At 44.8% G+C, this 14,922-nt stretch overlaps 1 protein-coding gene across 1 annotated transcript in view; it reads left to right on the plus strand.

The window, feature by feature from the left end:
• EIF3B (eukaryotic translation initiation factor 3 subunit B) overlaps positions 1-14,922 on the plus strand; it is a 196,498-nt gene that overhangs the window by 136,402 nt on the left and 45,174 nt on the right. Inside the window, exon 14 of the mRNA XM_069209942.1 lies at positions 1,494-1,632. Within this exon, the coding sequence (XP_069066043.1) occupies positions 1,494-1,632 (139 nt within the window). The remainder of the gene's footprint in view (positions 1-1,493; positions 1,633-14,922) is intronic.

Consider the following 14,922-nt stretch of genomic DNA (forward strand, 5'->3'; position numbering starts at 1 on the left):
TCCTAGTCCTCTTGGTGACCAATTCTTCAGATCATTACTTCCAAATAATCCCTTTTGCCATTACAAAGAATACTATACCTGATGGCGACAATAGCCTAGCTCCAAGCAGGTGTCTCCTTCGGATAAATGACTGTCATCCTAGAGTATCCTTACTTATCTGAAAGCCGACGCACCTCAGTCCGTCAAAAAGATGTCATCCCTCTGGGCACCATGGCATGCATCATCTTTGATACAAATCTCAAACTGTCTGTGCAACACTACACCATTACCTGAAAGACCATTGGTGTCAGAAGATGGGGTGGAGTTGGAAATAGACAACCTTGAACATTGTTGTCATCCAGTATCTTGAGTGGTAATGGTGCAGCAGAGCCAGCAAGTAGAAGGGGAGTCCCGTTCCAAAAAACCTTTAACTTACATCTCCGTTGTGAAACGTGTCACTGTCCACAGGGGAGTTCTGTAAAGGCAGATGGCCCCTTCAGTGAAAATACCACACCTAATACTGTACTTGAGAGTTGTCCATCAGGCTCAGAATTCTGTCTTCCGATCCATATCATAAAGGAATGTGCTCATTCAACCGCACAACCCAATAACCATGCAAGTCTTGTCAAAGGAAGTGCAGCTGATCAGGCACTGGGCATTAGCAAGAAGCTACCGCTTTCCAGCAAAAGCTGAAAATAGACACACTTTGCAGACATCTACTGGAACAGCGTGATTGCTACACAACTGCTTACATGATTGTTGTACTCCAGAAATAGATTTGTTCACCACAGGAGATAGCACAAAATGGCACAGCTTTATGTTCGGTTACCAGGAGCCCAGATCCAGGGACGAAACAGCAGGTAAGTAAGGAACATGACTCAATACAAATCCAACACCAATTTATATAAATAGAGTGTATGTTTTAGCTGTAAATAGGCACTAAAACAAATTTATCAGTGGAACCAGAAACTTGATTTTCAATGGTAAGTATCATACTTAAACTTAATTTTTTTAATGTTATTTGCAATCAGTGGTAGCCAGTGGTCTAAATCGCCTGCTAAGATTACCTTGGACTAGCCACAATGGGTGGGGCCCGGTCAAAGGGGCCCCTCAGTTTCAAGGAGACTGTTACCTGTCACTTTCAGCAGTCTTAGGGTCCTCAGTAAACTTTTATCCTTTTACCGTAGTCCGCTTAAGAAGTGACCGTGATGCAAGGGATACAGGATGTTGAGATGTCGGTGTTGTCTCTGGCAATAATAATGATAATGTGCATGGTTATCAATATAATCCTTTCTTTCAAGGTATTTTCATGTTAAAGTCCGTTTTGTGGTTCTGAGAAAATAAATCTCAAGCAGAGTAGTTAGTGGTATTTTATGAGACAGATTCGACAGCTCGACTGTTGGCCATGTAAATGTGTAAAGGATTTGTACCCCACGGGCAGCTTTTTTTTTTTTAAATGAGTTTAGTACTATCCTACCCTTTGTGATGAACCTTGTATTACTTTTTGTTCTCAGTATGAATGGTGCCTTGGCATTTGTGGACACATCTGACTGCACAATCATGAACATTGCTGAACACTATACGGCATCTGATGTAGAGTGGGATCCAACAGGCCGGTTTGTTGTGACCTCTGTCTCCTGGTGGAGCCACAAGGTAAGGCAAGCATTAATGTTGTTGCGGTGTCCAGAAAACAAAGGTGCAGGTGGTTGATACTGCTTACGTTGTTCAGTAGATAATAATCCCTCGTCAATCAAGCATTTGTAATTTTTGTCCGATGTAAGTTCCACACACTGATGACAGTATGGAGTGGTGTGTTTTGCGACTGTTTTCTCTGTCTCAGTTTATCGTATTAATCTAATAGAATTACCTCATCTTGTGAATACTCCCAGTCTTCCGACATAATTTAGAAACTTTATAGTAGTTACCCAGAATAAATAGATGTATTCATATGCCTCCAGATGTGACATCATAGAGCCATATAAGATGCTAACCTGCTTTTTTATATCTGTTTCAACCGTTTTATTCTTTTTGCCTGTGTCTGTTACAATGGTGAGGGCCTGGCAGCTTCCACAACAATACAGTGTTATAAAAGCCATGTCAAAACAAAACACACATTGATGAAACCAAAAGACTCACAAAAATTTCCAGATCAGTTGGCTTTGCCATGCTTGTTTATTTTCATGCTTCCCATAATCTTGTTGGAAATGGTTACTCTGATTTTCCATTAGGAATATTTTTTGGAAATACTAGCAAGCATCAAAACATTTTACTAAATGATGCTTTGAAGAAATAGCACTTAAAACTTCATAGTAGCAAAACGTTTTTTCCTACTTGAATTTTTTTCTGAACATTTTATTTTGAAAGCAGTCATCACTCTTGCTTATAAGCGTCTACAAACTTGTGCATCTAATCAGAGAGCCTTCTGGCAGCATTATACTTAGCCTCATATAATTAAACTTTCCTTTTTTTTTTCTTCTGGAACCACTGTCAGTAGTGCAGTGTGACCTTTTACAGTGCTCACAATGAAGAATAAATACACAAGATTGAACAGCATTAACATATGGACCCACATTACCTCAACTGCAGACAGTTTCTTCCCTGTAAACTGTCAGAAAAAGGGTTTGTGCTGCAGGGAGTTGGACCTTGTCACAAGGACAAAATAAACATGAAAACTTGTTGCACTTGACCCCAAACAATATGTCCCAGGCATTGGGTGATAGGAATTCCACATCCCTGTTGGAGTCACAGAAAGGTAGAGTGCTAAGAAATGTATATATAATCACTAGCACCTGTGCAGTTCCTTGAGTCCCACACTGTTTTAAGTTGGTGATAAAACAAATTTGTCAACATTTAACTGAAAGCACCTGAAGTGCTGAAACTTCCTCTTTCCATTGAAGACTCCCCTGACTGCAATGTTGACTGAGATTTTGGAGCCTGCTTCTTCAATCTTGGGGCCTTTGTTGCCTTTGTGAGGCTTTTTTTTTTTAAATGAAGTGCTTAACCCTTCTTTACACCGGCTATAAAGCACTAGGTGGTTGAGCACCATAAGCTGGAGGACCCCAAGTTCCTTTCTTCTTGCCCCTCATTTGAGAGCTTAGTGGAGCACATATCCTCTAAACTATCTGTAACACTGCAGCATATTTCAGTTACTTCTATTCTTTCGCTTGAAGACTGTATCCTCTGTCAGAGTTTGTAAGTAGAAGTCTCCTTGCATAAAAACTAAGAATTTGAATGTAAAGGAAGTTGGCAAACTTCGTCTTAATGCTCCAAGCCATTGTGCTTGTACGCATGCAAGAGACAAATGCCTCCAATTTTGTAAGCAATTAAGGTTTCTTTAACTGTACAGATTGAGGTAAGGCTCTTATTTTGATGTGTATTGCTATATTTAAAACACTAATGGGGTTTACTTCTATCTTGTTTTTATTCTCATTCAGTAGTTGTTTTGCCTTCTGAAATATTCAGGTATAGGTGTATGAAACATGCAACTGACATAGAATTTTGGTAGTCTGCTTGCACTAGAATGAGGTATGGATGCAGAATTAATCATGGTAAACCTACCATAATCGAAAGGTTAATATTGTCTAAGGGATGCTTAGGCCAAAAGAAATTTCTCTTCCTCCCCCCCCCCCCTAAAAATTAGAATGCTATTTGATAGAGAGTTTGCTGGAATGAAAAAGGTATAGCAAACTGTTAAATGGGCTGGGTAATATATTGTATTGTGGGAGATGCTTCTGTGCGGGATTTTGAGTGATGATGGTATATATAGGTTCAAGGTATGTGCGGCTGTAGATAAACATACTTAGCATATTCCTTCCATCTAGTGTTGGGTTTGGGTGTTTGCAAGTTGCTTTTCTTCGCCAAAAGTATTTTGAGTCACGAGGTAGAGACTCCTCCTCTTGTTGGTAATGCGCATGGTCATAGACTTCTTTGTTAGATTGTTTTCTTCACCGTCTGGTTTGGATGTGTGCTCCTCTGCTCCAGTTCAACATAGTTGTTGCTCAGTCTTTTCCAAACTTACTGTTGGCATTGTTTTCAATCCCAGTTTCCTTAGTCTCCCTCGTGCGTTCATCGGCGTTGACTTCGTCAGGGTGACTTGAGTCGGCCGTGGCCCAATTGGACCTTTGCCCTTCATGGCAAGACTTCATACATTCGACGTTTCCCCGCACCATGTACATTTAGTGAGGGAAACCTAAATGTCTCAGCCAAAATTGTACTCCTTCGGGAAACATGCACTTGGCTCCTGCGCCTGTCTAATCAGACCTTCTTTGACTGCAAGAGGAGATAGACCCCAGACAAAAACACATTATGATACACCCAGACACTGGTTGTATCATTATGAGAACTCCTCATTCTGGTGCACAGCTAGCAAAGAGAGAGTTACCGTTTGAAGAGGCTTTGGAAGTACCAACACCATCAAAGCAGAAAAAGCCAGAAGCCCTGTGCATGTCAGCCCATCACCAACGCCCACTACACATCACATGCATCACCACCACCTTCACCCATAGAACACACAGCATATTCACCAGGGGGTTCTACCAACTCTTACTCTGTGGGGGACAGATGACCCTTGGGATTCATGTGACAGATATGACCCACCTGCTGATACAGATCCCAATCTGTATCCCACTAAACCCTCTCCACCAAAAAAAACTACCACCTATCATGACCTGTTAGGTTGAGCTGCAGCCTTTCACAAAGTTTAGCTTCTTACAGAAACTCTAGAGGGCGACTTCTTATTTAATTTACATTGTCTACTCCAGCCACTGCTCTGCACAATACCTTCCAGTGCTGAAAGGCATGCTGCACCTCGGGCCAGGCATATCCAGCAACCCTGTTAGGTTGCGGGGCTTCACACCTAGGGTCGATAAAAAAAAATTAAACAGTCACCCAACAGCCTTACATTTATAAAGGTAGAGCCTCCACCTCACTCCCTGGTAGTTGCCATGGCTCCCAAGAGAGCTAACTCTCAAACATCTGATGAGGCACCCCCACCAGATGATAAAACCAAAAAGATTGATGCCATGGGAATGAGGGTGGCTGCCTAGACCACCAACTACTGGAGGATCGCTAACTCCAATGGCCTCCTAGCCCATTAAGACAAAGCCCACTAAGACAAGATGGAGGAGATCCGCCAACATCTCCCAGAAGGGCACAAGAAGTGGGCATACCAGATTGCCTCCAAGGGTAAGCTAATTTCGGCCACCTCGATTTGCTGTACCCTTGCTTGATGCTGCTGGCACCGCAGCTAGAGGCACAAACTCCCAAGTGTCCTCCTCCTTCAGAGACATATTTGCCTTCAGGTGTCCGGTTTTAAACCTGAAGTCCAGCAAAATCTTTTGCCTTTTTCCTTCAATAGGGAACACCTATTTGGCCCCCAGGTCGACACCCTCCTGCAAAAAAATAGAGATAACGAGACGGCCAAGGTCCTAGGGGTGTTGCAGACACCAACCCAACGCGGATCCTGTTGTGGATCCTGATATCGATGATATAAGATCACCTTCCCTGAAACCTTTACCACCAGCCAGTGTTCCCAGGGACAGACCACCTTGCCCAGGGGATACTACAGGGGCTAATCTAGTGGCAACAGTTCCAAAGGTAGAGGCAAGTGTTGTTTCACCAAGGCCTCAGCCACCACCACTAAACCCTGACTTGCCAACTATCCCTCCTGACCACAGAATACATGTTAGGGGTCGAAAACAAGGGTTCTGCACGGCCTGGTGGAATAATATCTCCGACCAGTGGGTGTTGGATATTGTCCAACATGGTTATTGATTGGAGCTCACTTCCACACCTCCAAGCATTCCACTTTGCAAACACAAACTCATCACAATATCAACTGTTGCTCCAGGAAGAAATGTAGGCACTCCTCAAAAAAGGAGCTGTAGAACCACTGCCATTATACCAGCAAGGCATGGGGGTTTACTCACTCAACTTTATTATCCCCAAGGTCTGGTCCCTAGGACCAATCTTTGACCTCAGACCCCTAAATGAATACATTTGTTTCAGAGCACTTTCGCATGGGTTAGTCTTCAAGATGCCATTCTGTTACCGAAACAAGTTAACTTCAAGGCCTCACTTGACCTGAAGAACGCCTATTTTCCCACTCCTTCTCGTCCAGCTCACCGCTGATACTTCAACTTCATAATAAGCGGGCAGCATTTCCAATTGGAAGTGCTCCCCTTTCGGGGTCACAACTGTCCACAGAATCTTCATCAAATGTCTTGTCTTGCAGTAGGAATGGATCACCTGCAAAGACAAAACATACACATCTTTCCATGTTTAGACGACTGGGTCATCAAAAGCACAACTCATCAAAAGTGCTTCCTACACATTCAGGCGACAATAAACCGAAGTTATCAATTAGGCTTTAGCATCAGTGGAATCAAATCCCACCTCTATTCCCTTCAAATACAACCCTGCCGGGGAGCAATCATCTACTCAATGATGAGGGATAGCTTACTCCAGTGCTGTACAGATTCAATACTTGTAGATGCTTATCCCACAGATACAGCCTCATCAGCAGATAACAATGACAGTCCTACGTCTCCTTTGTATGATGGCTTCATGCATAGCAATAGGACCTCATGCCAGACTCAACATGTCAGTTGCAACAATGCTTAGCTCACCATGGGCTCAAGCGGAGGGTCAAAAGGACGATCTAGTGTCGCCATCAAGCTTGCCACTCTCTGCGGTGGTGGAAAACCAACAGTCTCCTAAATGGACAGCCTTTCCTAAACCCAGTTCTGCAGAGAACCAGAACAACGAATGCCTCTCTAACGGGTTGGGGAGTGCATTCACAAGAGCCGACTGTCCAGGGACAGTAGACATCCAGCCAGAGACCTCTCCATAACAATCACCTGAATTTGCTAGCTGTTCATCTGACACTCAAAGCCTTACTTCCCTATCTAATTGGCAAGGCAGTCCTGATAAAAACATGATCGCCATGTATTATATCCAAAAGCAGGGGGGCGTCGGGTCCCCAAAGCTGTTTAACCTAGCCTAGTCCATTTTGAGGTGGGACACCTAGGAACAACGTTCATCTGTTAGCTGAGTATCTCCCAGGAGGAACTTTGCAGCTCTTATCAGCAAGAGGTGACTATAAGTCCACAAGTGTGAACTCCACCCACAAGTCCTCCTCCCATACTTCCAGCATTGGACCTTTTCACCACAGCAGAAAATTTAAAGTGCCCAAACTGCGCCTCCAGGTTCCCACGCCCACAGTTCAGGGGCAGCACACTGTGGATGAATGTGTCCAGGATATTTCCTTACGCTTTTCTGCCTCTGTCACTGCTTCAGTTAGTGGTTCGCAAACTTCGGCAGGCATCACTGACCCTCATCCTAGTGGCTCCCACAAGGGCACGGCAACCACGGTTTACCACACTCCTAGAACTCTCAGTAGTTCCCAGTGAAATACTGTAGAACAGGCAGGACCGTCTCACGCAGAGCTATGGTTAAATCGGGCACCCAGACACCAGATCTTTCAGCCCTGCGTTCTGGCTCCTAAAGTCCTAGAGTTTGGGTATTTAAATCTACCACAACCTTGTGTGGACTTTCTTAAGGAAGCAAGCAGGCCCACTGCTTGTGCTTGTTATGCGGTAAAATGGAAAAGATGTGTTCACTATTGTCATTCAAAACACATTGATCCTTTAGCAGCCAAAGTGCAAGTCATTGACTGTAACATTATGTTCGATGGCATGTGTAGCTGCAGATACACATGTTGTGCATAGTCCGCCATCTGGTGTTGAGTCGGAGTGTTACAAGTTGTTTTTCTTCGAAGAAGTCTTTCGAGTCACGAGACCGAGGGACTTCTCCTCCTTTGCTTCCATTGCGCATGGGCGTCGACTCCATCTTCGATTGTTTTTTTTCCGCCATCGGGTTCGGACGTGTTCCTTTTCGCTCCGAGTTTCGGGACGGAAAGATATTCAAAACTTCGGAAAACTACGTCGGTATTGTTGCGTTCGGGATTGGGTTAGATAGAATCGACACCGAATCGTGAAGAGCTCCGGTAACCCTTCGGGGTAATTTCGATCCCCCATCGGGGCCTGGTCGGCCCAACCGCGTGTAACATCGAGGCTGATGGAACGGACCCCGTTCCGATTCTGTCCTAAATGCCACAACAAATACCCATATACAGACCAACATTTGGTCTGTAACCTGTGCCTGTCGCCCGAGCACAAAGAAGAAACGTGTGAGGCCTGTCGTGCGTTTCGGTCCCGAAAAACGCTCCGTGACTGGCGAGCCAGAAGATTACAGATGGCGTCCACGCCGACAGGACAACGATGATTCGAGGAACAAGGAGAAGAAGAGGAAGCCTTCTCCATCCGTGAATCCGACTCGGAAGAATTCGACGTTGAGGAAACCGTGAGTAAGACGTCGAAACAAGCACCACACAAGAAAACAGACAAGGCCTAGGGGACGCCACTGCCAACAGGCCATGGCTCAACCCATAAAGTAGGTGACCGTCCATTGGCACTGAAAAAGGCCGAATTAGTGCCGAGATCGTCCGACTCGGGCCGAGACACAGGCACGCAGCAATCTCGGGACCGAGAAAGCGCTGCCGAAAAAGATCGACGCCGAGACAGCGGAACCGAAGCTGCTCGACGCAGAGACAGCGGCACCGAGGAAGATCGACGCCGAGAAATCTCGACTCCGAAAAAGAGAAAAGTCGCCTCGGAGCCGAAAACAAGTAAGGACACGGTTTCGGTGCCAAAAAGACCAGCAACCGAACCGACTACTGTCTCATATTCAGAGGAACAATCTCTGTCCTCTCAAATGCGCAAACACAGATTTGAGGAAGAGTTACAGACCATTGACGTAGACCACACTCAAAAGCGGATCTTTATACAGAGTGGGACAGGGAAGATCAGCACTCTTCCCCCAATTAGGAGAAAAAGGAGACTTGAGTTCCAGACTTTGGAACAAACACCACAAACAAAAGTGGTGAAGAAGGTAACTAAGCCACCCTCTCCTCCACCTGTAACTCAGATATCACCGGCACAGACTCCATCGCACTCACCGGCTCACACCACTATGAGCCAAGATGACCAGGACGCTTGGGACCTGTACGACGCCCCAGTGTCAGACAATAGTCCTGAGGCGTATCCTACCAAGCCCTCACCACCCGAGGACAGCACAGCGTATGCACAGGTGGTAGCTAGGGCAGCAGAGTTCCATAACGTGTCGCTACACTCAGAACCTGTCGAGGATGACTTCCTTTTCAACACCCTCTCCTCCACCTATAGCACTTACCAGAGCCTGTCTATGCTTCCAGGAATGCTAAGGCACGCAAGGCAGATCTTCAAAGAACCTGTCAAAAGTAGAGCAATAACTCAGAGGGTGGAGAAAAAATATAAAGCACCGCCCACAGACCCTGCTTTCATCACCTCACAGCTGCCACCAGATTCAGTTGTAGTAGGGGCAGCTCGCAAAAGAGCCAACTCCCACACATCAGGAGATGCACCACCTCCGGATAAAGAAAGCCGCAAGTTCGACGCAGCTGGGAAAAGGGTCGCAGTACAAGCTGCAAACCAGTGGCGCATCGCGAACTCTCAGGCGCTCCTAGCGCGATATGATAGCCCATTGGGACGAGATGCAGCATCTCATCGAGCATCTACCCAAAGAATTTCAAAAAAGGGCAAAGCAAGTGGTTGAGGAGGGACAAAACATCTCCAATAACCAAATACGCTCCTATGAATGCAGCGGACACAGCTGCAAGAACAATAAACACCGCAGTAACCATAAGAAGGCACGCATGGTTGCGCACATCTGGCTTTAAACCGGAGATACAGCAAGCAGTGCTCAATATGCCTTTCAATGAGCAACAGTTGTTCGGACCTGAAGTGGACACTGCAATTGAGAAGCTGAAAAAGGACACTGACACAGCCAAGGCCATGGGCGCACTCTATTCCCCGCAGGGCAGAGGCACTTTCGGCACCTTCCGTAAAACAACCTTCAGAGGGGGGTTTCGGGGTCAGGCAACACAAGCCAGTACCTCACATTCAACACCGTCTACCTACCAGGGACAGTACCAAAGGGGAGGCTTTCGGGGCCAGTACAGAGGAGGACAATTCCCTGGAAACCGGGGAAAATTTCAAGGCCCAAAAACACCTACAACCAAACAGTGACTCGCAGGTCACCCAACCCCTCCACACAACACCAGTGGGGGGAAGAATAGGTCAGTTTTACCAATCTTGGGAGGAGATAACAACAGACACTTGGGTCTTAGCAATTATCCAACATGGTTATTGCATAGAATTTCTAGAAATCCCTCCAAATATCCCACCAAAAACACAGAATATATCAAAACAGCATTTAGACCTTCTAGAATTAGAAGTTCAAGCATTACTGCAAAAGAACGCAATAGAACTGGTACCATGTACACAAATAAACACAGGAGTTTACTCACTGTACTTTCTAATACCAAAAAAGGACAAAACACTGAGACCAATCCTAGATCTCAGAACACTAAACACCTACATCAAATCAGAACACTTTCACATGGTCACGCTACAAGAAGTGTTACCACTGCTAAAGCAACAAGACTACATGACAACCTTAGATCTCAAAGACGCGTATTTCCACATACCGATACATCCCTCGCACAGGAAATACCTAAGGTTCGTATTCAAGGGAATACATTACCAATTCAAAGTATTGCCGTTCGGTATAACGAACGCACCAAGAGTATTTACAAAATGCCTAGCAGTAGTAGCTGCACACATCAGAAGGCAGCAGATACACGTATTCCCGTATCTAGACGATTGGCTAATCAAGACCAACTCACTAACAAAGTGTTCACACCACACAGATTATGTCATACAAACCCTCTACAAACTTGGTTTCTCCATCAACTATGCAAAATCACACATTCTGCCTTGCAAAATACAGCAATACTTAGGAGCGACAATCAACACAATAAAGGGAATAGCCACTCCAAGTCCACAAAGGGTTCAAAATGTTTGCAAGGTTATACAAGCCATGTATCCAACACAAAAGATACAGGCAAAGACGGTATTACAGCTGCTAGGCATGATGTCCTCATGCAGAGCCATTGTCCCAAACACAAGACTGCACATGAGGCCCTTACAACAGTGCCTAGCATCACAATGGTCACAAGCACAGGGTCACCTTCTAGATCTGGTGTTGATAGACCGCCAAACATACATCTCGCTTCTATGGTGGAACAGTATAAATTTAAACAAGGGGCGGCCTTTCCAGGACCCAGTGCCACAATACGTGATAACAACAGATGCTTCCATGACAGGGTGGGGAGCACACCTCAATCAACACAGCATCCAAGGACAATGGGACGTACATCAAGCAAAACTGCATATAAATCACCTCGAATTGTTAGCAGTATTCCTAGCGTTGAAAGCATTCCAACCCATCATAACCCACAAATACATTCTTGTCAAAACAGACAACATGACAACAATGTATTATCTAAACAAACAGGGGGGAACACACTCCACACAGCTGTGCCTCCTGGCACAAAGAATATGGCAATGGGCAATTCGCAACCACATTCGCCTAATAGCACAGTTTATTCCAGGGATCCAGAATCAACTAGCAGACAATCTCTCTCGAGATCACAAACAGGTCCACGAATGGGAGATTCACCCCCAAATTCTAAACACTTACTTCAAAATTTGGGGAACACCTCAAATAGACTTATTTGCGACAAAGGAGAACGCAAAATGCCAAAACTTCGCATCCAGGTAACCACACAGGCAGTCTCAAGGCAATGCCCTATGGATGAACTGGTCAGGGATATTTGCGTACGCTTTTCCCCCTCTCCCTCTCCTTCCATATCTAGTAAACAAATTGAGTCAAAACAAACTCAAACTCATACTGATAGCACCAACATGGGCAAGGCAACCTTGGTACACAACACTGCTAGACCTATCAGTAGTACCCCACGTCAAGTTACCCAACAGGCCAGATCTGTTAACACAACACAAACAGATCAGGCATCCAAACCCAGCATCGCTGAATCTAGCAATCTGGCTCCTGAAATCCTAGAATTCGGACACTTAAACCTCACCCAAGAATTATGGAAGTCATAAAGCAAGCTAGAAGACCATCCACTAGACACTGCTATGCAAGCAAATGGAAAAGGTTTGTTTGCTACTGCCATAATAATCAAATTCAACCATTACACGCATCTCCAAAGGATGTAGTGGGTTACTTACTACACTTACAAAAATCGAATCTGGCCTTCTCTTCCATTAAGATACACCTCGCAGCAATATCTGCATACCTGCAGATTACCCATTCAACTTCACTATTTAGGATACCTGTCATTAAAGCGTTTATGGAAGGCCTCAAAAGAATTATACCACCAAGGACACCACCTGTTCCTTCATGGAACCTCAACATCGTCTTAACAAGACTCATGGGTCCACCTTTTTGAACCCATGCATTCTTGCGAAATACAATTCTTAACCTGGAAAGTTGCATTTCTCATCGCCATCACATCTCTAAGAAGAGTAAGTGAAATTCAGGTGTTTACAATACAAGAACCTTTTATCCAAATACACAAAAATAAGGTGGTACTAAGAACCAATCCTAAATTTCTACCAAAGGTTATTTCACCGTTCCACTTAAATCAAACGGTAGAACTGCCAGTGTTCTTCCCACAGCCAGACTCGGTAGCCGAAAGGGCACTACATACATTAGACATCAGAAGAGCACTAATGTACTACATTGACAGAACAAAACAAATCAGAAAAACAAAACAACTATTTATTGCATTTCAAAAACCTCATACAGGAAACCCAATATCAAAACAGGGTATAGCCAGATGGATAGTTAAGTGCATCCAAATATGCTACCTTAAAGCAAAGAGAGAGCTGCCCATTACACCAAGGGCACACTCAACCAGAAAGAAAGGCGCTAGCATGGCCTTCCTAGGAAATATTCCAATGCATGAGATATGTAAGGCAGCCACATGGTCTACGCCTCACACATTTACTAAGCACTACTGTGTAGACGTGCTATCCGCACAACAAGCCACAGTAGGTCAAGCCGTACTAAGAACTTTATTTCAGACCACTTCCACTCCTACAGGCTGAGCCACCGCTTTTGGGGAGATAACTGCTTACTAGTCTATGCACAACATGTGTATCTGCAGCTACACATGCCATCGAACTGAAAATGTCACTTACCCAGTGTACATCTGTTCGTGGCATTAGTCGCTGCAGATTCACATGTGCCCACCCGCCTCCCCGGGAGCCTGTAGCCGTTTGGAAGTTATCTTCAACATTTGTAAATATATTACTTAAGCCTTAATTGGCACATACTTATTCACTCCATTGCATGGGCACTATTACTAACACACAACTCCTACCTCGCCCTCTGCGGGGAAAACAATCGAAGATGGAGTCGACGCCCATGCGCAATGGAAGCAAAGGAGGAGGAGTCCCTCGGTCTCGTGACTCGAAAGACTTCTTCGAAGAAAAACAACTTGTAACACTCCGACCCAACACCAGATGGCGGACTATGCACAACATGTGAATCTGCAGCGACTAATGCCACGAACAGATGTACACTGGGTAAGTGACATTTTCAATACTATTGGTCTAGCGTTTACATCTATAAGACTACACCTAGTGTGAGTAGTAGTGTATCTGAAAAAACACAGCACACTTTTCTATTCGGGTTTCCTGTCATTAAAGCCTTCGTAGAAGGTCTTAAGTCATTCCTCTCAGAGTGCCTACAGTTTCTGCTTGGAATCTCAGTATTGTACTAACAAGATTATTGAGACCTTCATGTGAGCCCCTCTAATCTTGCCCTTTCCAGTTTTTATCCTGGAAAGCATATTTTCTAGTTGCTATCACTTTACTCAAATGTGTCAATGGGCTTCAGGCATTAACTTTAAAAGGCGCTTTCTTCCATCTGCACTGGGATAGGGTGGTACTATGTACCAATCCTAAATTCTTCAAAAGGTGGTGTCTCAACTCCACCTTAATCAATGTATTGAATTGCCAGTGTTTCTCCCCCAACCTGACTCAATTGTGGAAAGGGCCCTCCACATCTTATATGTAATACGAACCCTTAAGTATTGTATTAATAAAACCAAATCATTTAGGAAAACACAACAACTCCATGTTGTCTTTTCAAAATCAGTCAAAGGAAGGGCGATCTTTTAATTAGGCATTGCATGTTGGATTGTAAAATGCATTCAAACATGCTATGCTAAAGCTCAAAAAAACTTTACCTATCATTCCTAAAGCTCACTCCACTCTTAAAAAGAGCTTTATTTGCCTTCCTAGGAATTATACTGTAAGGAAATGCCTCCTTGGCATGGTTGCCCCCTGACTTTTTGCCTTTGCTGATGCTATGTTTACAATTGAAAGTGTGCTGAGGCCTGCTAACCAGGCCCCAGCACCAGTGTTCTTTCCCTAACCTGTACTTTTGTATCCACAATTGGCAGACCCTGGCATCCAGATAAGTCCCTTGTAACTGGTACCTCTAGTACCAAGGGCCCTGATGCCAAGGAAGGTCTCTAAGGGCTGCAGCATGTCTTATGCCACCCTGGAGACCTCTCACTCAGCACAGACACACTGCTTACCAGCTTGTGTGTGCTAGTGAGGACAAAACGAGTAAGTCGACATGGCACTCCCCTCAGGGTGCCATGCCAGCCTCTCACTGCCTATGCAGTATAGGTAAGACACCCCTCTAGCAGGCCTTACAGCCCTAAGGCAGGGTGCACTATACCATAGGTGAGGGTACCAGTGCATGAGCATGGTACCCCTACAGTGTCTAAACAAAACCTTAGACATTGTAAGTGCAGGGTAGCCATAAGAGTATATGGTCTGGGAGTCTGTCAAACACGAACTCCACAGCACCATAATGGCTACACTGAAAACTGGGAAGTTTGGTATCAAACTTCTCAGCACAATAAATGCACACTGATGCCAGTGTACATTTTATTGTAAAATA

The sequence above is a fragment of the Pleurodeles waltl genome, chromosome 10, assembly GCF_031143425.1.
Source record: "Pleurodeles waltl isolate 20211129_DDA chromosome 10, aPleWal1.hap1.20221129, whole genome shotgun sequence".
Classification (NCBI taxonomy): Eukaryota; Metazoa; Chordata; class Amphibia; order Caudata; family Salamandridae; genus Pleurodeles; species Pleurodeles waltl.